The sequence below is a fragment of the Camponotus vicinus genome, unplaced genomic scaffold, assembly GCF_025532165.1.
Source record: "Camponotus vicinus isolate PSW18456_S1 unplaced genomic scaffold, iyCamVici1.0 SCAF_9, whole genome shotgun sequence".
NCBI classification, from domain to species: Eukaryota; Metazoa; Arthropoda; class Insecta; order Hymenoptera; family Formicidae; genus Camponotus; species Camponotus vicinus.
This window is the reverse complement of record NW_028141981.1, coordinates 8,297,458-8,323,437: the sequence shown is the minus strand read 5'-3', so window position 1 is coordinate 8,323,437 and position 25,980 is coordinate 8,297,458. Positions and strand designations below refer to the sequence as shown.

General features: G+C 32.7%; 2 protein-coding genes across 3 annotated transcripts in view; both read right to left on the bottom strand.

Annotated features, from left to right (window-relative positions):
• Positions 1-9,683, bottom strand: part of LOC145977348 (uncharacterized) — a 169,303-nt gene extending 159,620 nt beyond the window's left edge. The window contains exons 1-2 of one of the 2 annotated variants that reach the window (XM_083109258.1): positions 9,186-9,683; positions 8,390-8,704 (exon numbers count right to left, since the gene is read on the bottom strand). The gene's annotated coding sequence lies outside the window, so the exon portion shown is untranslated. The remainder of the gene's footprint in view (positions 1-8,389; positions 8,705-9,185) is intronic. The other variant, XM_083109257.1, reaches the window with a different exon arrangement.
• A 9,907-nt stretch (positions 9,684-19,590) lies between these two features.
• Yme1l (ATP-dependent zinc metalloprotease YME1L) lies at positions 19,591-25,639 on the bottom strand. The gene is made up of 13 exons (XM_083109256.1): positions 25,284-25,639; positions 24,666-24,803; positions 24,048-24,470; positions 23,691-23,916; positions 23,515-23,612; positions 23,120-23,363; positions 22,877-23,009; positions 22,473-22,710; positions 22,055-22,297; positions 21,715-21,861; positions 21,213-21,374; positions 20,901-21,021; positions 19,591-20,736 (listed from the first exon to the last, which is right to left on the bottom strand). Exons 1-13 carry the CDS (start codon positions 25,308-25,310, stop codon positions 20,675-20,677), a joined length of 2,262 nt encoding a protein of 753 aa, XP_082965382.1. The 5' UTR covers positions 25,311-25,639; the 3' UTR covers positions 19,591-20,674.
• Between the last annotated feature and the right edge of the window lie 341 nt (positions 25,640-25,980).

The window sequence follows — 25,980 nt, the reverse complement described above, 5'->3', positions numbered from 1 at the left end:
TACATACATACATACATACATACATACATACATACATACATACATACATACATACATACATACATACATACATACATACATACATACATACATACATACATACATACATACATACATACATACATACATACATACATACATACATACATACATACATACATACATACATACATACATACATACATACATACATACATACATACATACATACATACATACATACATATATATATATATATATATATATATATATATATATATATATATATATATTTCTCGTCCTTTAAGATCTGAAATTTCAGAAAGATCTTTCCAATTTTTCATTTTCCTTCATTTTCTCATTCTCCCGTATCTTTTCGAAATTCTTTTGACCTCCTCTATTTTCCATGTCATTGATCCGCGATCTTTCATGTGTCCGATCTGCCTGCAGGAAAGTTTCCACGGGAGTTAGCAATTATTTAACTCCTTCGGAATACTCGATTGCTAGCGAACCGAGAAAGGATATCCTCCTCTCGCCAGTGTAAATGCGAGGCGAGACGTAGCCGACGTTGCACTTCTTGCACTCGGCTGCGACCGCACTAGCGAATGACAGCTTTTAAGCTTCCACCGATTTCTCCGCCTGTCGTCGACGAAATTCGATTCCTCCTTGAACGAATTCGAATGTTCGACGTAACTCTTCATTAAAAAGACAAAATCCAGCTATCAGAAAAAAGGTAGATAGATTTTGTTGTGATAAACAAAGAAAATCATTTCAATTTCGTATCACTAAACAAAAAATTAAATGAAAAAGAGGATAATTAAGGATAGAAAGTGAAAGTAAATGGCACAAGTTGGTTTAATCATGCAAGAGTAATTGGATTTGACTACAAATCATGTTATTGTATAGATTAATTATGAATTCGCAAATACATAAATGATACTTATTTCAAGTTTAATATTAAGATGAATAGGAGAAAAATAATTATACAAAATTCATAAAATAATCTTGAAATTAATTACTAAATGTTTCAAAATCATTTCTTAAAAAAAAGTTATTATATTACATCATTTTGCAATTTATCTTTAATATAAAATATTTTATATACGAATATATATGATACAATAAATGAAAATTCTGATAAATCTTATAAATTTCTAAAAATTCCGGAAAACCTCATAAATTTTTGAAATCCTTGATCACGTAAGAATATTATTTTTAGTACCTCCAAACGAAGATCGGATACACTAATAAAGCGCATCAGTACTCTGCATCACGCTTTGTTCTTTTATGGAGTGAGGTGTAAAGAATGAAGGGATAGATTGTGATGAGGGGGTTTGAAGAGGTGGAAGAAAATTCGCAAGGGGTAGTGAAAAAAAGATCGAGAGAAAGAGAGCGCGGTTTATGTCTGACATGGTAATTTTTATTTCCCGGGGCAAAAAGGCGCGCTTTCATGCGGTCGGCGCTTTCATCCCGTTCTTGGATGATAAAGGAATAGAAACGGAGAACACACAGAGAATATGAAGAGAGAAAGAGAGAAAGAAAGAAAGGCAGAGAAAGTGAAAGAGGGAGAGAGAGAGAAAAAAATACGAAAGGATGAAAAAACATTAAAATTATGGACTCGGTTTTCCAAGGAGCTATACACACATGAAAGTACAAACAATGGAAGCGCTCGTTCTTACGTCGGAATGCCGACTTGCGCGCTACGGTTGTGTTGATTTTATTAATATTTTATTAAAAATATTCCATTGTATTTAACACAATGAAATTATATACGATTCATAAATCCACAAGATACATATATGTACATAAAAATCAGAGTTACACGTAAAATACGAGCAGAAGCTATGGGATTATTTTTGTGAATCAAATCTTTTTTTCCAAAATTTTTTTTAAAAGCTTGAAAAGATTAAATTAAATTTAAAAGTAGTTATATATAGTTCTATATATACTTTCCTTTCATAATAATAAATAATTTTAACTGTACTTATAGTATTTTTATAACTGATGATTAAAATTTAATTAATCAAATTGTGAAGCTTACAAGTTGCATATGTAATCGTGAAATGTAATACTAAATTACCGACTAAAAAACGATTCATTTAAAAACTTGATATAATATTTGGGAGTTTGAAGATATTTGGATTATATATATGTAGATTTGTATAGTAAAAATATTTAAAGATTTAAATTTTCTTTTATAAATTCTCATTGTGTGTCGGATCTCAAAGGTTACTTACTTACGTCGTTAAATATTTAAGTAGATCTGTCGCGAATAGTGAAATGTCAAGAACATCTAGAGATTTTCAAATTCTAAAATTTATCAAATTTATCAGTAAATATTGATATGTATAATATCGAGATCTACTCCATTTCCCTCTTGAAAATGCAAGATCGACATTTCATTGCATTGTCTTCTCTTAGATCTTTAAATCCTTAAACTCGCTCGAACATTTACATAGCAAATATATCAAACTTACTGCGATATATATTTCAATACGTAAAAAACGAAATGAATAAAAGAGCGCTCTTTGCAGCGATTTATCCTGGAATAACTTTGCGTTACACAGCTTTAGATCTTTAAATACCTGAAGCTTTGGATCCGTCGTATCTTCGCAATCTCGGACTGTCGCTAGGATCGTAAAACCGTTAAATCTTTGGGATCCTTTTGAACTCAATCGAACACTCTGGCAGCTGCGAGTATATTTTTGCGACGCATTTTGGCATGTAAACGCGAGAGCGGCGAAAGGGGCGGCTTTTGTGGCGACTCGCTCGCGGATAAATCCACGCGGCACATCTTTCACACGCAGCTTGTGAACGGAATTGTCGAATTCTCGGCTCGCGAGTGCAAAAACCGATACGTTTGGATCGAGATGATCCATTGTATCGTGCCCGGCGCGTAAATTTCATTTTACAACGGATAACGAATTTTCATTGTCGCCATTTCGCTTCCCACCCTTTCTCACCAGGTGCGTATATTATCAGCGCCCGGAATAACGCTTTTATTTGTCTAAATAATATGGATATTTTCTCGATTATTTTCGAAAATTGCGTTAAACAATTACTAGCTATAAATATATATACATTGCATTAGTTATCGTTTAATCTCTTTTAATCTTCTTTGCGCGTTATACTGTATTTCGCCATATTGTTACGCAGTTTTTTTATAATCTTATTTAAATTATTTGATATAGTGATCGATATCAAAACTATTCCCTTTTATTCCTTTATTTTATCCCTTTTCTAAAGATTTCTCTTCCTTTATTCAATTAATCCAAAACTAGTTTCTATCAAAATATTTCCAATAATGGAAATACTAAGAATTAATAAAATAATAATATCTACCATATTCTTGTTTCATATCGTATTTTGTTTCAAGTTTTTTCGAACCCTTTTTTCATATTTTTGCACCCCGTGCTTCATTAACTTCAATATATTTTGCTTTATTTTGCAGCGCGCTATAAATTGCTCTATTATATAATACATTGTTCTATTTTTACTTTACTATGCTCGCCCTGCGTTCCTTCGCTTCTTTTAATTTTCCTCGCATTATTTCGCTTTACTTTACTTTCCTCGTGCTTTGCTCTCCTCATCCCATTTCTCTTTAATTTATTTTGTCTTGCTCTAATTTTTGCTCTGCTATATTATACATTAGCTTATTTTGCATTGCTTCGTTTCTTTTAATCTTTCTTTATTTCGCTTCGTTTTATTTTGTCTTATATTTGGATTATGCTTCACTTTTCTCATTTTTCTTGATCCGGTTCTTGACTTTAGTTTACTTTGCTTTTTCTTGGAATGTTATGTTTCTATATTCCTTGCTCCACTTGCTTCGTTGCGCTTTGCACTTCCCCTTGTTCTCCTTTGCTCCGTCTGGCGTGAACCCGAGGCTTTGGAGAAATCCGAGCCGGATTGACGACGGCATGTAATTTACTCGGTGCGCAGGAACAGAACGGAACGTAGGCCGCCCCTCTGATTTTACGCAATGCATTTTAATCGCGAATTTAACGTTGCGGTGCTGGCGGCTCGTTTCGAAGATCAACCCCTCGAAAGTCGATCCGACTAAAGGCGCAAGAAGAGAAGCAGAAACTTATGGTGGCTTCCCGATGTGACGCCTGTCTTGCTCCCCTCGTTCTATTTCTGTGATTATCAATGCTTTCCATAATTCGTCTGAGTTTTCCATATCTCTCATTTTTCGGCTTTTCTCGCGTTTTCTTCATTTTCCACGAATTTCTATCCGCGACGTATTTTCTTGAAAACGCTCAGAATTCTACCGAGATCGCCGTTTTACTCCAATATCTTGCGAATAGTCCGAAATCTTGCCAATTCTCAACACTTTCTTCGTTGTAAATGCGATGCTTCTGTCGAACAAACGCCACGATTTCCACCCTCTGTAATTCGAGACTTCACGAGGGAGAATCTTACCCTCCTTCCTTCTTGCGCCAACCCGTTTCCACCGCATCCTTCCTTCCCACCCTTCGTTCTGCCTGACTCCCTCGCTCGCGATCTCCATTCGCGCCTCATAATTAAAGTCTGGAGACACCGAGTATTTTCTATTAACATTCCTGGCTAACCCAGCGTGTTCAAAATGACCGCAGCTATTGCGGAATGTTGCGCAGCCGACCAGCTGCATCCGGGATGCACTTCTGCGCAGTTGGAATGTAACTGCATTTACTATTATTTAGACTATGTTATAGCATTTTGTTCTCCATGCAGAGAAATTTCTCATTCCAGTTCATATTTCTAATATTATATACAAATGTATATTATGCTATATCTCTATAGAATTCTCGAGTATTTTAAAGAGAATACGATATTCTTCGGAAGGATTATTTATATTTATTATGTAGTACTTTCTACGTAGTGTGTTTTATTAACCTTATTTCCATAATTCTTTTATTAATATCAAGCTATTATAATATAAATATTATATTATATGAAATAAATCAATCAGAATATATAATTAAATAGGAATATATATGCGTAATCAGAATATATATATAAACATGTGTAATATATATATTCTGCATTTCAAGAAATTATAATAATTTTAATATTCTTTACATATAATAAAAGTATTACATTTTTTTATCTATTCATTAACAGCTGTCGTAAAAAGATTAACAATATTTATTATCCAAAATTATAGAACAATTAGACAAGAATTACCAAAAACCATAATCATTCACGAAATGGAGGATTGGAGTTAACTCCACATTTTCACAAAATTCTATATGATTAACTAATTGCGTTGAAATATGCTTTGAAACCATCCATTGATATTCGACAGATGTAAAACTTTGTTAGCACGTTTTTAGCGTATGAGCTCATATTGATGTATTTCCATAAAAAAACAAAGAAACGCGAAATGAATTATTCGTTTATTTCATATTTCACATTTTTATCTACATATTGATTCCATTTGTATTTTCCCTAAAAAATTAGATTAAATAAAATTAGATTAAATAAAATGTTTAAAATTTTTAAAGCGTTAAATATCTTAATAATTAAGACCTATTAATTTGTAAATATCGCCTATTTTAATAAGGCCTATTAATTTTGAAATATCGTATATCATATTTGATTGATTTTTCTATTATTTGCATTTTCTATTATTTGTTTTCTCTGGATAAATAAGAAAATTGCTCTACATACACAAGTATAAAATTAAAAAAAAACATTTATTTTTTGTTTTAGATAATCTATCAAAGCTGAATATTGATTACGCCAGCATTAATCTTGTTTTTAAATATCTTTTGCAATTTTTTATCTTGTTTTTGTTATTAAAAATATATCATTTTAACATAAAAACATTTATTTGATTAAATAAAGAATTTTAAAAATGGTAAAAAGTATTCTATTTTTCGATTTTTAGAATCAACAAGAAAGAGAGAGAGAAAAATTGCAATAGTTTATTAGAAAATAATATTAAAATTTTTTTCCTTTATCTTTCTTTCAGCTTTAATTCACTTTACAGTAAAATTTTAACTCGAGATGTTGTTACCAAGATATTTTGTTAAAAATTTTGGAAATATATAAGAAATTATGTGTAATCAACATTACGCATTTTTTTAAATTTACATATAAATTTTGCGTAAAATCTAGTCTGTAAGAAGGCTTAATAGTAATTTGTCTCCAACTATTTTTTAATACAAGTGATTATTATTAATTTTCCCGAGAATTTGCTCCTGTATACGCATGTGAAACGAAACTTTTGGTTAACATCGATTTCATGATCGATTGTTTTTCTTGGGCTTACTAAAACTATTTTTGCGAATAGACATTGGCGAGTGGTCTTTGGCGAGCAACTGCAATGTTTACGAGACCTTGGTAAACAATCGCGATTGTTTAACGATTTCTTAAGAGAACCATCCTCGTTTCGTAAACATACTACTAATAAACCGCATGAAATATTTTCTTCACCTTGACATAAGTGGCCGCGCAACGTGAATTCAAAATAGTTCGATATAATCTGAAATAATTTGATATAATTTTCGATTTTGAATGAAACATTTCTCTAATTTTTTTAATTTCAGAATAAATATTTAAATCAAGAATTTTCTCTAATCATTCATTATGTAAGATACATTTTAAAAAATTAAAAAAAATTAAAATTAAAAAATTAATTCAAGAAATTTCAATTTCTTATAAACAAATTATATATATAATGCGTATATAATATAAGATCAATTTTTTTTATATGTTACATATGTATTAATAACTTATGTCTGATCAATATGAAATTGATTGTTAACATTAAAATTTTCTTATGAATGTCTTGTATCTTTATCTTGGAGATTTGTTGAAATTCAGAAAATTATATGTCAATATTATACCAATATAACTTTAAACAGGGTTATAAAAATTACTATTCAATCAATCTGGGACCGAGTATCCGTTTTTTATCGGATGACTCACGTGAAGTTGATATGATCGTAACGCGATATTAATTAATAATTCGGCAGAAAGAGAGCACGTCCGCGGTGCGAGGAGGTTCTTGATTAGTATACAGGACGCGTGCTAATTTAAATATCATTTGCACGAAGCTCAAGTGCCAGCAGTCATTAGCGTGGAAAGAATTTAATTGCAATTGTTCGTAATCAGTACACGCTGCGACGCTGATTTCAAGTTAATCCTCGCGCGCGCTTTCAGTGCTCGTCCGAGCGGATAAACGAGTCCTTATTCGGGAGCGACGGCACGTCCCGATAAGCAGGAATTGATAACGAATTTTCCGACGTTTTAGAGCGACGATGGTGCCCGTCGTCTAGTCTATGAAAGCAAACGACAATGGTAATACGGGAGTTTAGCGTCAAGTTTTGTATGAGCCGCGCCGAGCCGAGATTTTGCGAGTAAAGCGCGTAAAGCTCGCGAGCAATCGTGTAGACTGATATGTTCGCAGCTGCACGATGCGAAACAGAATTAAGTTGTAAAGTTCACTCAGCAGTAATCTGACTCGTTGCTTGAAACAAGCGACAATACGATGCGGTGAATATTTGAAGATATAACAGTGGCACGTGTAATAAATGACGCGATTAAAACTCGCGAATACGTAAATCCGTTTGAATTCTGCGTATGTAAAATTTTTGGATTTGATATGTGTGCGAACAGAATATTTCGATAGTCTCTTTGTTTTTTCATATGCATGTTTCTTGGAATCGTTTGGTGTCGTAACTTTTATAGAATGGCTAAATATATCCGCGAATATATTTGAAGGTTTTCGTTATCCGGTTATTTATTTTATTACCGCGGTACTTGGATATTTATATCTGTAGATAGTTGAATATTTATGTTATTACAATGTAAAACACTATGCTCGCTCGAAACATGTGACAATACCAGGCAATGCATATTGGAGAATGTAACGTAGGGTATGTGATAAATTACACGATAAAAGTTCATAAATCTGCTTTTGGATTTTATGTGTTTGGAATGTTTGGATTGAACGTTGATTAACAAAAATATTTTTCGATATTTTCCCAATTTCGTTCCTCACATTTTGGAACAGTTACAATCGACGAATATAAAAATTTTTTATAAAACATAGAAAAGATCCACTTACCTAAATATGTAAGAATTGCATAATTAGCTAGGTTATTATAAATTATTCATTTATAAATAATCAAATTTTTCGCAGAAATATTTTCTAATAATATTTTCTTTTAAAAATTTACATGATTTATATTTACACATTTACTTATATTGTTAACATATTAATACAGTATCAATAATACATATAATATGTATTTTATTTTGTATATATTATATATAGCAAAAAAACCTTATAAAGTTACATGGTGATATAAAAAAAGATCCAATTATCTCGTGTCATTTAACATTTAACATTTATTTTATTAAATATTCAATATTTGCAAATTCTATCTAGAACGTAAATATAATTAAATTGTCAGTACTTACCAAAAATATCGCAGTAGAGAGAAAATAATTCTGTTGAATATCAAAACAGATCCATCTAACTCTATCTCCCGAGTCGTTGAATTGAATTCACCGACTTCTCAAAAATGTCTGGCTGCAGATCGATCAACTTCAAAATCTTACTGGTCTTCAATATTCCACTTATGTTATTTTTACTGCATTCAGGACTATTCAAACAGAATTCTTCGGAGTCATGATGGGACAGGATAACCAAAAGTCCTTTAAATGTCAAGCTCGTTCACTTTAAGATTCTCGAGGCGCGAGGCAAGATCCTAGAGCAAAGATTTGAACGAGATCCTAAAGAAACATTCGTCAGGATTGAGAATTTGCGCTAGAGATTCTGTAAAAATGTCCTAGATAATCGATTGTAAACCGAATCGTAAAACATGCGAAGTGCTATGTTAATTCTTTATTAATCACTTTTAATCAAATTTACAATTTTGATTGAATAATCTGTCTTCAGATTCTATAAAATAATCATGAGACGAAAATAGTTCTCTTTCCGGATGTTATAAGACACAACACCAATGTCTCTAACGTAGATCTTTAAAAGTTCGGAAACTCTCCGACCACGTGACTAAAAATCTGCGCGATGCAAAAAGTTATTTGGTAATCTTCCTCGGCACGTTTTTTGAAACTGAAATCTTGTAAGTCCTTCGAGATTTTCGCAGATTGTTAAAAAATTTCTGATTTACAAAAATGTTGAAAGATTCTTGAGAGTTTCTCAGAGTTTTTGCTGACTCTTGACAACACTTTCCGACTGTTCTTTTTTACGCACCTTAAAATTACACAGGACTCTTCTATTCTCTCAAAAACTTGCGACTTTTGTCACGCTTTTTACAGACTAGTTTGCCATCTCTCGTAAACTTGCTCCAAAAATGCTTTAAACTTATGTGAGATATCTCAGGTGCTCCAACTTGTTCAAAGTGTACTCAGAGCCTCGACTTTGTGTGTCTCGCAGACTTCTCCGAGAATTTCCAAAAATTCCGAGAGAGTTCTGAGAATACTTGGATCTTCTTGGAACACCCGAAGATTCTCAAACTTTCTCTTCGAGACCAGCCGGTCCCGATCAAAACCGGACGACCGCGCGCGGGCCTTTTGCGGAGATCGAGCACGTGAGTCTGTTAATCTTGATCTTGAGAGATACGATCGTTCCTCGATGATGCCGTCGTCGTCGTTGATTTTCGCGTAGATACGCGAGAGCGGATGGCGCGATCTACGGTACGTGGAGGTGAAGATGTCGCGACCCTAGACAGACGCAAACTGACGACGCGGCGCTCGGCACCCGCGCCGCGACGCCGCGCGCCGCGACGTCAGGCTGCCCGTGCCCCCGCCGCCCGCGGCGACCTCTCGCGCGCGCATATTCCGGAGCGACGCGGCGCGATGCTGCGCGTGCAGTCGAGCGGAAGGTGAGACGACGCGGAAGAAGCTGCGAAGGATGCACGCAACAGTTGTTCGAGCATCCTTAAATTCGAGGACGCTCGTATGCGTACTTCGGCGCGATAACTTCAATCTCGCGATAAAATTTACATTGCTACGTTAATCCCTCGCCAAAGGGATCCCTCCTTGCGCGATGTTTTAAATCTGATTTCTTTTTTTTCTTTTTGAGGGGGGATTTAATTCTCACTAGATACTATGGAATTTTTTGGACCACGTGGTATAAGAAATATTGCCGTATAATTAATGTAACACTATGTAAAGAATAAAATTTTACGCGTGAGATGATATTAAATGATTAAATGATTATTCTCTTTGGAGTTTTGTAATTTTAATTTCTCTCAATCTACTTTCTATCGATTTTATCAAGCCAAGAGTTTTCTGAAATTTTTGACATCTTGGAGTTTTTATTAAAACTAAAGTTATTTAAATTTATAGAACACTTTATTTGTATTTCCATTAGTAAACTTAGCAAATAGTTTAATGTGTAAATTATATTGGTAAATAAAAATTGTTAAGTTTGAAATTACGATTGACACGATTAAATCAAATAAAATTAAATTACTATAGAGTAGATCGAATATTGCTTTAAATTCATCTTTGCGCACATTAATTTGGTATCCTTCCACATGTATTTTCAGAAATACTAATATTCCTAAACAACTTCGAGTGTGTAACTGCATTCGAGCAAATGCACGGGAATTGGGCAGTTCGCAGTGAACGAGCATTTGTTATTTTTTGTTATCCAAAAATTTTCCATCCTCCAGAGGGCAAAAATTAACAAAGTTCTACTGTATCTTGATATATAAAAATATTGTTACACGAAAATACGTATACGTATTGTTCTACAAATTTAAATATTTTTATGTTTGGATATCCTTATATTAAAAAATTTTCACAAATTTATATATAAGTATTCCAAGCTCTAAAATATTAAAATCTAAAATATGTATCTTAAATCTGATTTCTGATATCTTTATCTTTCAAATATATTTCTCGAATGCAAATATTTTTGAATCGAGGTGCCATAAATATCTTCAAACATCCGTTAACATTTGATTGGAACCAATTTGCTAAGTGCTACACGTACCGTGTACCACGCTAATCACATAACGTTAAATTGCAACAACAATCTGCTAATACATCTGCGCACGCGATCGTCTCGCGGAGCCGATCCTGACACGCGTATCGCGTCACGTGACTCGCGGATCACGGCAGGCGATCCAGCAAAGTTTCGTGTCCGGTCTGACAGCGGCGCGGCTTTGGACGTGCGCGTGTATGTGTACGTGCGTGCGTGGGTGCGTGCGTGTGTGTGTGAGACGCGCGTGGTAGTTTCACGTACAGCGGCGGGACGTCGACGTGAAACGAAACGCCGTGAGGCATGAGAACGGAATTCCCAACGGGAACATAAAGCCGCGGACGCCCCTTTTCCGGCAGCGTCTCGACGCCTGCCGACGCTCGCGTATACGTGCCACGTCACGTGGCCGACGCGCGAGATCCGGCCGACAACGCGATGCGACGCATCGCGACGCGCAATGCGAGAGTCCTGAGAAAATAGCGAAAAGCCGCCGGACCGTGTCCAGCTAGGAGCGTACCTCTGAATAGGGTTTCACGGAGGTTTTTAAATGGACTTAAAACAGTTTTAAAATGGGAACAATAGAGAACTGAGAGAGATAGAGAGAGGGAAATGTGAGAGAAATATATACTGTATTATATCTATGTTAGAATGTACATGTGAGAGAATGCTTGCGGGTTTTTTAAAGAATAATTTTATGCGTGCGAAGTGCGAGCAAAGGAGAGTTCTCTTCATTTCATAAATAATTATTTTACATTTAATGATGAAAAAGTATTTTGGTGTAATTGATTGATATAAAAAATTGTTCTTTTAAATTCTGTTTTAAATATATAAAAATTAAAATCTTCAATCTACCCATGAATGAAGATATTAGATCATCATTGGATCAAACTTCAAGATCAATTATTGAAAAATGCATAGTAAATGTTACCTACATGCATTTATTATAATTATGTACGATTTGCCTTGACTTGACTTTTTTAGTTAAGTTTCTAGAATGTCCATTTGACAACTGTGTTTAATTAAAGGGTTCGGACGTAAAATCAGGTAACTGACATTTACATAAATGTCAGTTACTCGAGTTTACCGGGTTTTACCTTCAAACCCCTCAATTAGTTACTCACTAATGGTTCCTGTCATCTTCGAAGTACTTCTCCATGTAGCAGTACACTTAATGAGTTAGTGTTTCTGCTACTCGAAACAAGTTTGTTGTCATATTTTTTAAGATTTGTTAACGTAACTGTTATATTTTTCTCCAAATGTCAACATTATTTAAAAATCGATATATCTTAAAGTGAGTTTAATTTCAACATAATCGAACGATAAAGGATTACATCCAATAGGTAAAGTGAACATATATAGTACGATATACAATAAATATATAATATTTTTTCGAGGGTGCTTGATAAAAATTGCAGAGCCATATCTGGAAATAATGGATAATTTCTGATTTTCGAGATTTCAAATCTACGTCTAAATTCCCTCTGGATTTAGCTGTAGGTGTAGCATATCGATTTTACGATCGCGACATTTGACAGCGAAGGAAAACAAAGAAAGTAACGAAGGAGAAGTGACTTGGGAGAAGGTAGAGTGAGATGGGAGAGGAGAGGAGTATGCGCGGGGAGGGGACAAGGGGGATAAAGAAATTGGTGTACAAGGGAACGGCCGTCGAAGTAAGGTGCTCCGCAAGCGTAGCCCGTAACTTTGGCCTATCAGGAACATCTGCGAGGAAACTGTGCGCGGAACGAGCCGAAGTTACCTGCAATTGACAAATTTCCGATGGCTACTTCGTGGCCGTCGCCTTCGCGGCAATTAGTCGCGATGGACTTTGGAAACACTCGGCGCGTGACGTCGATCATGACTAATTGCCAGAAACAAGGTGATGCGCTTGATAAGTCCCTTCCGACCTATCACCTCTCGCCTCATTCTTTTTCTCCGTCATCGTCTTTAAAACTTGTTTAAATCAACGAGATCGAGAAAAATCTCATGGAACAATTATTTTTATAGACTTATCTATAGTCAAAATCATCAAATATGTATTCATACATGTAGAGAAATCGAAGAAATATTAGACATATAGCGTTGCTTTAAAATGTATAAAATATGAAATATACGAATTTTCCTGAGAGACAATGTTATAATGAATTATCTTTTTCCTATGAATAAATTATAATAATTTAATTTGTTTATTAATTATGATAATGGATTATAATGATTCAACTTTCTTATTATTTAAGCGTTGATTCTTTTTTTAACATCACACACACATCTTTTCCTATTATCAAAATAGATTTATACAAAGCATTATCAAGAGATTAAAATTGACACAATAATTAACAAAAAACAGAATATTGGAAAGCGAATTTAATGTAATCAGCGTTATTTCTTCATTAATGCCATAAGGCGCGTCGCATTAATATCGATCAGCTTTCTCGAAAGGGACTGCGTCACATCAATATCAATTAACGCGGTAAGTAATAGAAGATCGCGTGCTGCGCCAGTCATTTGCTCATCCTGCCGATATCCTCGCCCCGGATAGCCTCCTGCTGCGATCATCAAGTCCTATTGGTTGTAAAGCGAATGATCGATAACATCCGCGCCATACGCGCAAAATAGGCATATTAGTACCAATCAATAACCAATAAAAAAGTACTTTTAATCAAACGACAAAATTGCAATAATATATCTCTTTCCCTCTCTTTCTCTTCGCTTTAAAAACATATATTCTATAAAGGTTTATACGCGTCCTTTTTTCAGTCATAAGCATAGAGTGTAAAAAGTACAACAAAAGACGTTTTCCCTCAGTTTTCAAGTCAATTTTCCTTAATGAGAATTTAACACGAAACTTAATTATATCGCCATCGATTAGTAAAAGTTAAATAGTATTATAAATCAGTAAAAGCTTGTAAAAACTTATGACATCATTTTAGATTCCTATATGGCATTTTCTAGTTTGCAGTATTATGCTTTAATAACGAATTTCTTGTTTAATTTTGTGTGTGAAAGACCTTTTTTTTTAAAAAAAAAAATTTAATCATTCGTAATTCTTTTGTGAGAGGTCAATGGCAAAAATACTCTTCAGTTAATTTTATATAAACTTCAATAAAATTTTAATTGTAGGTTTGTAAAAATTGTAAAAATATATAATATTATTATACATTATAAAAATATACATTGTAAAAATATATAATATGCATAAAAATGTACAAAAGTTTACAGTGAAACATATAAACATGTAATATTGAAAATTAAAAAATTTACTTACAGAGAGGGAAAAAAAATTGACACTTCACAGGTATTAATCTTGTGCAATTTCATGCATCTATGCAATCCATTATTTTTTCCAAGCCTCTCGAAAAGTCTCTTTATTTCGCTCAAAAGAACAAATAAAAGAATTAAACTAACAGAAAAAAAAGAAAGAAGAGAGAATAGCACATTGTTGTTAAATTGACGAATATCAGGCAGGATGCGGTTGCAGAAAGTGCATATTAGTGCGTTTTGGGAACAATGATGTCGGAAGAAGGCCAAGAAAGAGGAAGGGGTGGCGGAAGGGGAGGAGAGAGATCGCACGAGCAGCCATTTATCAAAAACACGTAACACCTATGCAAGAAAAATCGACGATGTTTTAGTCGGCGTGCTTATGACGCGGGAGATGGATGTACGAACCGAAACCTTGTACATTCTAAGGGGCGGCAAGAACATTATGTATTATACGCTTCTACGCCGCGCTTCTCTCCCACCCTCTCGAAGTCCTTCGTGACGGAAGGGCGGCGCGCAACCAACAACCGCCGCTTCTTTTGCTTGAATTCTTGAGAAAAAAGTGCGTAACTTCATGCAGGCTACAAAAAGAGATGTAACATTAGGGTGTGCGAGGAGCTAAAGATATATATAAGATATACGTGAGAAGAGTAGAGAGGTAAAATGATCAATTCTCACATATTTATATCCTTTTGAGTTTTGGTTGGACATATATTATTTTATAATTCACGAAGCTTTCTGATCTAAATCAGAATCTCCGTAAATTATAAAACAAAATACAATCCTAGTCAAAGCTTTATTTTAAAGTTATGTCTAATATTTCATAGACAATAACAAGTTCTTATTTTCTTTCGTATATAGATTCTGAAAATAGTCTTCAAAATTGTCATATTTTTAGTAAAAGTGATAATCTATAAAATTCAGCGATCAGTAACTGTTGGCTGTCCGCTTGACCTGTCCTTTCAATCTGACATTTGCGGAAAATGTTACTTGCGAGCAGTGATCAGCTTAAACGGTGCAATTTTCAATACATCGAGATAAAAGATAATTAGCACACTATTTGAAAGAACGAATAATAAAAAGTTAATAATTTATATAATATATAAAATATAAACTTAAAAAAAATCAACATAATCGTAATCATGCTAATATATAATCACTTTACAAAAATAAATTATTTAATATCGTATTTAATATATATAGACGTATCGAAGAACACTCAAAGAGCAATCAGGAATAATCGAGTACAGAATTAAAGGCGGATGCCGGCGGATACGCGCCGGTTTAAATCGGATACAGCGGATGCGCATAATAAAATGCAACCAAGTACTGATGGATCGGAATACCGGTACATTAGTAGCCGGCAGTAAAGCTTAATGTTGATTGCGCCGAGTTTCGGGTCAGCCCGTAAAAATTCTGATTAACCCAACAGACGTGACGGCATGTACCATTCTATAAGTACAACGATAAAAAATGGAAAAAAATAAAACAAGGCACAACGGAAACACAAAGGAAATATGTAATATGTGTAATCGCAAAAAAAGATGTCGAGTTACTTTACATGTATAGGTTGCGACTTTGCATGCAATAAAACGATATGCGGGGAAAATCTGGCGATGATTAGATTTGGCAAAAAAAATTCAAAGATACAATTTTATACTTAAAACGCTCTTTTAAATTCTGTAAAAAAATAATATGACAGTTCTTGGTTACTGAAAACATAATACGAATATATCTGGATAATAAGTCAATGAATAAAGCATGAAACTGAAATTGACTTATATTGAGAAAAAAATTCATTAACTTGACTTACATTTAGTTGGTTATCATTTCTTTAGTTAAAATATTTAAGTTGACTTAAATATTTAAATATTTCAACTAAATAATAACTAAACGTAGCCAAATTAACGATTTTTTTCTCATTGTATATATATATATATATATATATATATTTAGAAATATATCTAAAAATTCAAACATAAAAACATTATAGCGGTAAAATTCGTGAATAACTAAATAAAATAAAAGCAATTTTTTTATTTAGAATAGCAGTTACTTCAAACACAACAGTTAAAATTTAATTAATCGTAGCATATATATTTAAATAATCATCTATGTCTGTTTAAAATATTTTAAAATTGACATTTTTTAAAAGATATTTTATTGATATTTTATACAAAAATTTCCGAAAAAGAGAAACTCTAGATTGGCCAAATACAGTTGAATAAAAAGATATAATTAATCTAAAACGTCCTGTATATTCTATTGAATATAGGAGTATACTAAATTTATTAGTGAATTATATAACAAATCAATGGCAATTAAAGAGATGGAAATTGAAATTATATCGGATCGAATATTGTTCTGAGAGCCTCATTCGGATCGAATGTAAGTAAAACTCGAGGGAAAAAATCAACCTATCCATCTCTTGCTGGACCGCCATCCAGCATCCCGACATCTCGTGAGATCAGAACTTAAGGCAATTGCGCCTCAGCGCACTGATACAACAAAGGGCACCGTCTAACGCGGTTATACCTCGTAAGCGAAACTCTATTGCTATATCCCATCCTATATTGGCCGTCTCAGAGAACCCACCTTCATCCATCCTCTATACCTCTACTTTCCCCTCCGCCGTCCAACCTCCTTCAACCCTTATCGGTCTATTACTTCCTCTCTCTTTCCGCCGCTCTGTCTCTATCAATACCGACCTAATCTACTTTGCCGGCAAATAGTGTTCGCCTTCCCCAGACAATGTAACCCCCTAGAAACTACCCTTCCCCGTTCCCGCGCTTGTATCTGCTCGCTACAAGTTCATGCTTCAAGCCTCTTCCTCCGCGATTTATCCGCGAGCAGAAAACGCGATCATCGCGCGTCCGCTCGAATTAATTTGGATTGTTTAGAGATTGTTTTAGGCGTGGAGGTGTGTGCGGGTAATTTTCGAGAAACAAGTGAGAGGACGGTAATCTCAAACGAGATAAACTAAAATTAATTTAAGTATTCGATTGATCGTTTCGCTTGCCTCCAAAATAATAATTCTTAGATAGTCGATTACTGTTTATTAAATACAAAATTTTAATTTGAAATAAGTCTAAAAAAAGAAAATATGTTAGAAATATAAAATGTATCTATTTAATGTATATTTTTTCATAAAGAAGAAATTTAACTGTAGCATTTTTCTATGAATCTCTTCTTATATTATAATAATTAAAAATTGTAAATATAGATAATTGGAAAAAAAATATATATATAATTCAATAAAAATTCATATAATGAATTCATCATAAAAATTAAATTAATGAAGGATTTGGAAGCTTTTATAGATTATTTTAGGTATCAATTTATTGGCAATTTGTTATCATCTTGTCAACCTATATACATATATACATGCATCATGCATAGTCATATATGTGCGCCCCGTTCAATCTACCCTTATTTATTATGTCATTAATTCACTTAATGAAAAGCATTAAAAAGTAGAAAACGGTCTTACATAATACGCAGAATTACGATTATAAATATTTTCGCTATGAGCGAACAAACAGTGCTCGCCGACATTGCTCGCCGTTGTTTTACGTATGCCATCGGCGATTCGCGGTTGAAACGCACCAGCCTCTGTTCCGCACAGCCGCGTCGCGTCGTTTCGTTCGCCTCTCGTATTGCTTGTAATTTAGTAATGAATACGTACGTACAGCGTACGTGAAGTGGTGGGCCGCGCTGATATGTAGACGCGTAACATCTGGCGGCCTATGAAATGCAGGCACGGCCAAACGAACGGCCTGCAGCTGAACGTTACGACCGACGAGAGTTATGAGCCCGGACTCAATCTCCGGGGCCCACGCCCGATATAATTGCGATACTAAAGCCTCGACGCGAGCTTTGGAAATGAGTAAATCACGCGCTCTTTCCACGCGAATCGCGACGCGTCGAATCAAAAACAACGCTTCGATGTGATTGTCGGAAGAAACTCTCGGTGACAGAACTGATTGATATTTTGGCGACAAATAAAAAACAACGGGAAAAATATTTCCTTAGTAAAGAAAGAAAATTATTGCAACAGAAAAAATTGTAGAGAACGTCCTTCTCTGCAATAAAGATCGTAAGTTTCTTTTTTGCACTTTTAAAAAAGGCATGTTAAATCGATATTCGCAAGTATTGTTGTCTCTTTTCCGATGAATCGGAGCGATGCTGATTGGTTATCTCAATGCTGCGCTGTGCATTATTCCGGTGCATTACTGCATATCAATAAAAGCCTGTCATGGCTGAGCAACGCATTTGACAATTAAAATATTAAGTGCATAATAAAATTTTAATTCAATTAATTTTGAAAATACGGAGAACTATAAATAATATATAAATAATTATATATATATATATATATATATATATATATATATATATATAATTATTTATGTATTATTTATATATTTCATATTCAATTGAATTAAATTTATACACACTAAATATTTGAACTGTCAATTGCGACGCTCAGTCACGATAGGTTTTTATTGATATGAAGTAATGCTCATCAGCGCAGTATGAGATATAACTAATTAGCATTGCGAAAAAGGCAACAATACTTGCAAATATTGATTTAATCGATACCTTTTTTAAAAGTGGATTTAATATAATAAATTTCAGTAACATATCCCATTACCTCAAGTATATACAAAATCAATCTAGCATAAGTGCTTAATTAAATCACTTAAACAATCTTTCTCTTGATTATGTCGCTCATCCTATAAATACAATTATGGGAAAAGATCGCACGTTAAAGTAAATATAATGTCAAAATCTCTTGTCATTCTAATTTGATTCATTCATTCGTGATATATCCAATATATACGTTTGCTACACACGGAAAAATCCAATGAAACGTGGCATAATGTAAACATTGTAACATATGCATTTCCGCGTCGTGCGTAAAACCAATCGTAGTAAGCAAACACGTATACACATACACAAATATATCATAACCATTACGTTACCTTAATTGAGGTATTGCAACGATCGTTTGGCATTCCATTTCGCACTCCCGATGCGTGATTACCGTGCTCTTTACACCGTCCGTAAAATAAATATAAGTAACATGAAATATTACAGAAATCACTTCATTAAAACCAATCGAATATTATAGCGGGATATTTATACAAAAATAGCAATATATCTCACGCATATTTGATATAAAAAAATTCATAGTTAGAAAAAACATTTCCAGGACATATTCACATTCGGCAAAAACCAATGCTAGAAAACAATGCTATCAATAATTTGGAATTTCAGCTGATTGCTTTTTTCCACATGTGTGACATATATATAATATTCGATTAATAAATAAATTCAAATTATCTACACAGAAGAAGAACATCAATTGTTATTAAAGAGACAACAAGGATTGAAATAATATACAAATATATTGAGATATATGTATGTATATAAATATTTATTTATAAATATCTATATGTTTATACATAATTCAATACAATCTATACTTATAATGTCTATTTAATGGTGAATCAAAGTTTGTTATGTTTCATATTCGCTGGGCGAATTAGTTTATAATTCTTTAACTGTTGTTTCTCAAGCAAGGAAAGGAAGACGAAATAGTTAATTTAATAATTAATTTGACGATATTTTAATGATTTCCATTTTATTTGAGAAAAAAATTCGATTATTGCTTTAGATAAATGAATATAAACCACTGAAAAAAAAAACTAAAAAACTACGAGTAAAAGGTAAATTTTCTGGAAAAAACGCAATTCTTCTGATCAAATACATTTTTTAGCGGCTGTTTTTTTCGTTAAAAATTCCAACGAGTGCAGAATTTTTATCTTTTCAACGCATCTCTATTTAAAGTTCTAGGTGAATTGTCAGCATTTCTTCGCGAAATTTAATGATTAGTCGAAGTTCATACTTAATCAACAATAAACATCCCCGTTTGAAAATAGGTTATTGTATTAAGAAAAAGAAATATTTAGAATAAAGATATTGATGCATAAATAATGACAATCTCTTTTTATTATAATTTGTTAAGTATAGAATAATTATAAAACTTTATATAGGTTTAGCGGGGAGAGAAATATAACATCTCTAAAATTTTAAATAACAAAAAAGACAAACGAAGATAAATGCTGTTAATATAACAGCAATAGCATTTTTATGCTGTGTATATATACACACATTTAAAGTATTTTAAATATTTAAAGAGATATTTGAATATGATTATTTATATTTCTATTAAATTCGTATTTTAATTTAATATATAGTAATTATTTTAATTTAAAATATAGTAATTATTTTAATTTAGAAAATGATAGTTTAAGATGAAATCTAAAAAAAAAAACTCACGATTTATACTTCGAATGTATTTTACATCTCTCATGAATTATAAGTTCGTACAAAATACAATCATTATCCGAATTGTATGTCCGCGCAAATTTTATATAATTATGCTTGATTCCTACCTTCTCAGTAAATGTTCTCAAACAACTGCGCTTAGATTAAGATCCTTTTGTCGATCTCTTTGGATCTGCAGATGATTCTCGTTTACTAAGTCCTGTTTCTGAAACAATGTAATTTTTAGTTTTTTAAAATATAATTCCAATATATATAAATAGTTACTATAGTAATATATAAAATTTATTGAGACATTTCTTAAAAATTTTTACACAAAAAACTATTTTATTTTAAATTATATCGCAAATTATCTTTTTATAAATTAATTACCATTTGCAATGGCAGCCACATCGTCCACATCCAATGTCTCATACTGTAATAACGCTTCTGCTAGTTGTTTGTGTTCCTTCGCATGCGTTTTCAAAATTGATTTTGCACGTTCATATGATTCCTGTAAGAAGAGTGAAATACGAATTAGATTAAGTTGTAAGTAACAAAAATTATATAATTGACAATTCTCTCTTAATATTTAATAAAGTAATTGATATAAGATTGCATGATATAAAAAAAATCTTTTTTATACAACTTAAAAAATTATTAATTGTAATACAATTTTTGTATTTAATGCAATATTAAATTTACCTGTAAAATCCGCTTTATTTCATTGTCAATGACCTCACTTGTGCTTGGCGCATATGTAGGACTACTAGTGAAAGGCTTTTTACTTCCTGTTATTGATCTAAATCCCACTTTTTCTGACATTCCATAATTTTTTACCATTAACTCTGCTATCTTTGTCGCCTCCTGCAAAAAGAAAAAAATGTAAATGTTTAAATTTACATCTCTGTGTTTTTAGTTTAATTTATAATATTTCTTGAAAGAGAAGAAATTTCTTTTTGACAAAAATAAAGAAAAAACTTCCATCTACTAATACAATACAGTAATTTAAATAAAATGTGCAATAACACCTGAAAAACAATAAAATTAAAAGTAACTAGTAAATATATAAAAATTATATTTACTATTAGTAGATCATATAAGTAATAGATTATATAATAATATTTAAATTAAAACTGCATTATACAAAATAAAATTCAGAAAATTACAAAATCAAGTATCAGGAATATATATTTCTAAATCACACCTCTAAATCAGAAGAAGCTCCAGTTGTTACTTTTTCAGATCCAAATACCAACTCCTCAGCAGCTCTGCCGCCCATCATGGAATCCATATTAGCTAATAATTGTGACTTTGTAACATGATAAACATCTTTTTCATGCATATAAGAAGTCTGAAAATATATAAATTTGTAAATTAAACTGAATTGAGAATATATTTTAATATAAAAAATCTAAACTTTCATTGTGTACATAAGATTATACATAATTTCAACCACTATTGGCAACATTGAAAAAAGATTTTTGCAGACTAAATAATTAAAATAAAGATACTTATTATAATTAACCAGTTAATTAATTACATACATGGCCTAACGATGGCCCTCGTGGAACAATAGTAACTTTGTGAAGTGGTGTGGCATCCTTTGTGTAAAATGCTACTAGAGCATGTCCAGCTTCATGATATGCTGTGATACGATTGACTTCCTCATCGTGTAACTTCAACTTGCCTTCAGGACCCATCAACACTTTATCTCTAGCATACTCCAAATGTTTCATACTAACGCAATCTGCCTCATCAATTGCTGCACGTAATGCAGCTTGATTTACCTGTATAATATTTAGTAGTATATCTCGTCAATGAACACTATACAAGTAGCCTTTTCTCAGTATTTTTAGATTAAAATTAAAAAAAAATTGCAGAAATCTATAGATAAAAAATAGACAAAAAATCTTTAAAATAGTAACATATCTATATATTAATATGAAATAATATTTCTCTTACCATGTTTTCAAGATCAGCTCCAGTGAATCCAGTAGTACAGCGTGCTAGGTAAACTGTATCAACTTCATGCGTTAATATTCTGGATAAGTACAAATCTAATATTTCCTTACGGCCAAAATAATCAGGTTTATTAATATAAATCTCAACATCAAAACGGCCCGGACGCATTAACGCTTTGTCGAGATCCTTGCGTCTATTTGTAGCACCAAGAACTATGACACCTTCATTTTGGCGAAAACTTGAAAAGGAGATAATTATTTTTTTAATTTAAATAACTTTAAATTAAATTTACGAGTTTAGAGATACTTTACACATATCGTTGATAGCATACTACTCTTTAAAAAGACTGAACTCCAAAAACTGTATTATGTAACAACATTCGACTTCAAATAATTCATACTTACCCATCCATTTCGGAAAGTAATTGATTAATTGTCTGATTTGCATAAGGATGGAGAACCGAATTTGTTCTTTTCGCACCTACGGAGTCAATCTCGTCAATGAACACTACACAAGGCGCTTTTTCTTTCGCCGCTCCTACAAAGTTATATAAGAGATTAACATGATTTCGATTATCTTGGAACCAAAATTTAATGATGGTTAATGTTTCTTTTACCGAATTGATATTCTCATCATTTCTTACTCACTAAACAAATCTCTAACGCGCCGAGCACCCTGACCAACTAAGATCTCATCAAATTCAGGACCTGCCACATGGAAGAATGGTACACCAGCTTCTCCAGCGACTGCGCGCGCTAACAATGTCTTTCCTGTGCCAGGTGGACCAACCAAAAGCACACCTTTTGGCAACTTTCCGCCAAGAGCAGAAAATTTATCGGGATTTTTCAAGAATTCCACTATATTCAGAAGTTCTTGCTTTGCCTCATCCACCTGTATTTTACAAATATTCAAAAAATGTAAGCACAAATTAATATAAATTAGTTTAAAATTGAATTAAATTAATTATAGAAGATTTTTGGATTAAATTAATTTTATTATAATTATAGAAGTAAACATTTCCAAAAGAATTTTTTGTGCTTACCCCTTTAACATCACTGAAAGTGACATGAATGTCTTCGGGATCGATTTCAATCCTATGGCTCATAGGAAGCTTGAATATTCCTCCTCCTGGATAACTAACTACATAATTTAAGTAACATAGTTAATATAAAGAAAAACTTTGCATACAATAAAAGTAACATTGATTTTTATACATACGATAAAGCCAAATTATGAGGACAATTAAAAACATAGAGACAGCTATCATATTTATCACAATTTTGAACAACATTGTGCGTCCTCGCATCTGCCGTTGCAATCCGGATTCATATCCTTCCACAAAAGCCATTTTTATTCTCTTCTGTTCATCTGCTGTTACATCAGTATTGTTAAAGATCTGTTTTAGTTTCTCAAAGTCCGAACCTTTTGGTTCATGTACTGAGCTCTATAATAAAAGAAAATCAATTAGAAAATAAGGTAGTTTATTTTACTGCATGCTCTTATATTTGCATTTTGATAAATCAGATACTATATCAGTCATTGGATCAGATTGAGTAAAATATAAGTATGTCGTACCACATGAAGATTAGAAGAGAGACCGAGCCATTTTTTTATTCTATTCATAAATGTTGGATTTTGTTGAAGTTCCAGTTTTATACTGCGCTGAGACTTGAATGTACGAATTGACATATGATTTTGTAACGCTTTAGTGTACCATGTATATAACAGTCTATGATGCTGTTTTGATGCTAGATGAATGACAGGTAGACTAATGGGTTCCGTCAATGAGGAATATGGGAAGCCCCGTTTGTTGTCGGCAAAACTTAGGCCAGATAAATAAGACACTTTCCACTTATTATTCTCTTTTAGAGATCTTCTAAATATACTCATAGCTAGATCATCCAACATTACGCATACTTTATTGTTCTTCATTGTTAATAAACTTGAAATATTTAAATTCATTTCTAGTAACTCATTGTCAATACAATTTTTTGCCGCCTAAAACAAGTAAAAAATTTTTCACTTATGTATACATGAATGAAAAAGAAAGTGTAACTTTAATATTACAATAATCTTTATATTATCTATTATATGATTTTATACATAATTATGCTATTAATATATACATATAATAACATGCATCTTTAATATACTTTGACTATATTTAAAACAAAATAGATGCTATAAGAATACCTCCTCAAAACTGTCTTGGCAAATTGCCATCTCTTCTTTATTCTTTTGTGGGGATTCATCCTGTTTCTTAGCTTGAACTGAATATGAAGTTGTCCTAGGAGTAACTGCCAATGTTAGTTGCGTTAAATGGTATAAAACCTAAAAATGAAATAAAAATATAGACTTTAATCACTAGGATATCAATGTTGTACCTCTTAATTTCAAACGAAAACAGATTTTTTTCTCTTTTTCCCTTCTTATTCTTATTAAATGCTTAGTCTTTTAGCTATAATTATTTATATATGCGACTAAATAAAATTAAGAATTTTGCGATAAGTAAAATTTCAAGTAAATAAAATTTGGTCAACATCGTGTTACTTCATATTGATTTATTATAAAAATGATAAATCTGAGAAAATATGTTCTAATTGCAATGCACTGCTTATCAACTTGTCCAAGAGACAAGTTTTCATGTGTCATGGATAAAACAGATAAAGAGTAAAGATACATTTATCTATTTAATATAATATATTTGTACATTGTTCAAGGACAGTAAATTATATTTAAGCCTAATAAAGACATATACAAGACACTATCAAACTGATGCAATCGTGAGGAAATCAAAAGTGAGGGACAAACCTGATTGTGAGATTGAAGAGATAGCATAATCTCAAAACGAGGAAATTGTGCGGATTTGCAGAAGCTTGAGACGATCGAGGAGTGATTATACGAAAAACTAAGCAATGACGGAACGCATCGTAAAAACGATGTCGATCATGTGTCGATAAAACCTGGATCGGTCCACGCACGTGTTGCTTCACCACGAATTTGTCGTGCAACTGCGGAATTTCTTTACAAGTATAGTCACGTGATTAATAATAACTTGATAATTTATCGAAACATCGAATGATTTTTTCTTAACGCCGACTGTGTTTTGAACGCGGAGCCAATTGATGGTTAAGCCGTCAAGGGCATTAATAATTCATCAGACTCGCCGATACGTTTACATTTATCGACAAGGTGATTTAAACGCCATCTTACGCACGGATTTTTAAACTGTATTGTCCAAAATTCAAGGAATTTTTCAGCCAAAAAATACAAATATAGACTATCGTAAATATTCAGCATTCGAAGCATCAAAACAAACACGCTAAATGCGTATAATATGATGTAGAATCTGCTCCGTTTGATCAATGGGGACGAAAGAGGCACAGATTCCTTTACTCTGATTGGTCAATCGAACGATTCGAGATCGCACTGATGGAACTCGACTAATAAAGGCAGGGGAAACCTTACTTCTCTCGCCTCGATTGGTCGAATTAAGCGTGGCCTCGAT

Excerpts from the sequence above, each read along its gene's own strand:
- Yme1l (XM_083109256.1), bottom strand. The coding sequence starts at position 25,310 with ATGCTATCTCTTCAATCTCACAATCAG. Across the intron at positions 23,010-23,119 it reads GCGCGTTAGAGATTTGTTTA|GAGCGGCGAAAGAAAAAGCG; the intron begins GTGAGTAAGAAA and ends ATAACTTTGTAG. Across the intron at positions 21,375-21,714 it reads GAGCTTCTTCTGATTTAGAG|GAGGCGACAAAGATAGCAGA; the intron begins GTGTGATTTAGA and ends TTCTTTTTGCAG.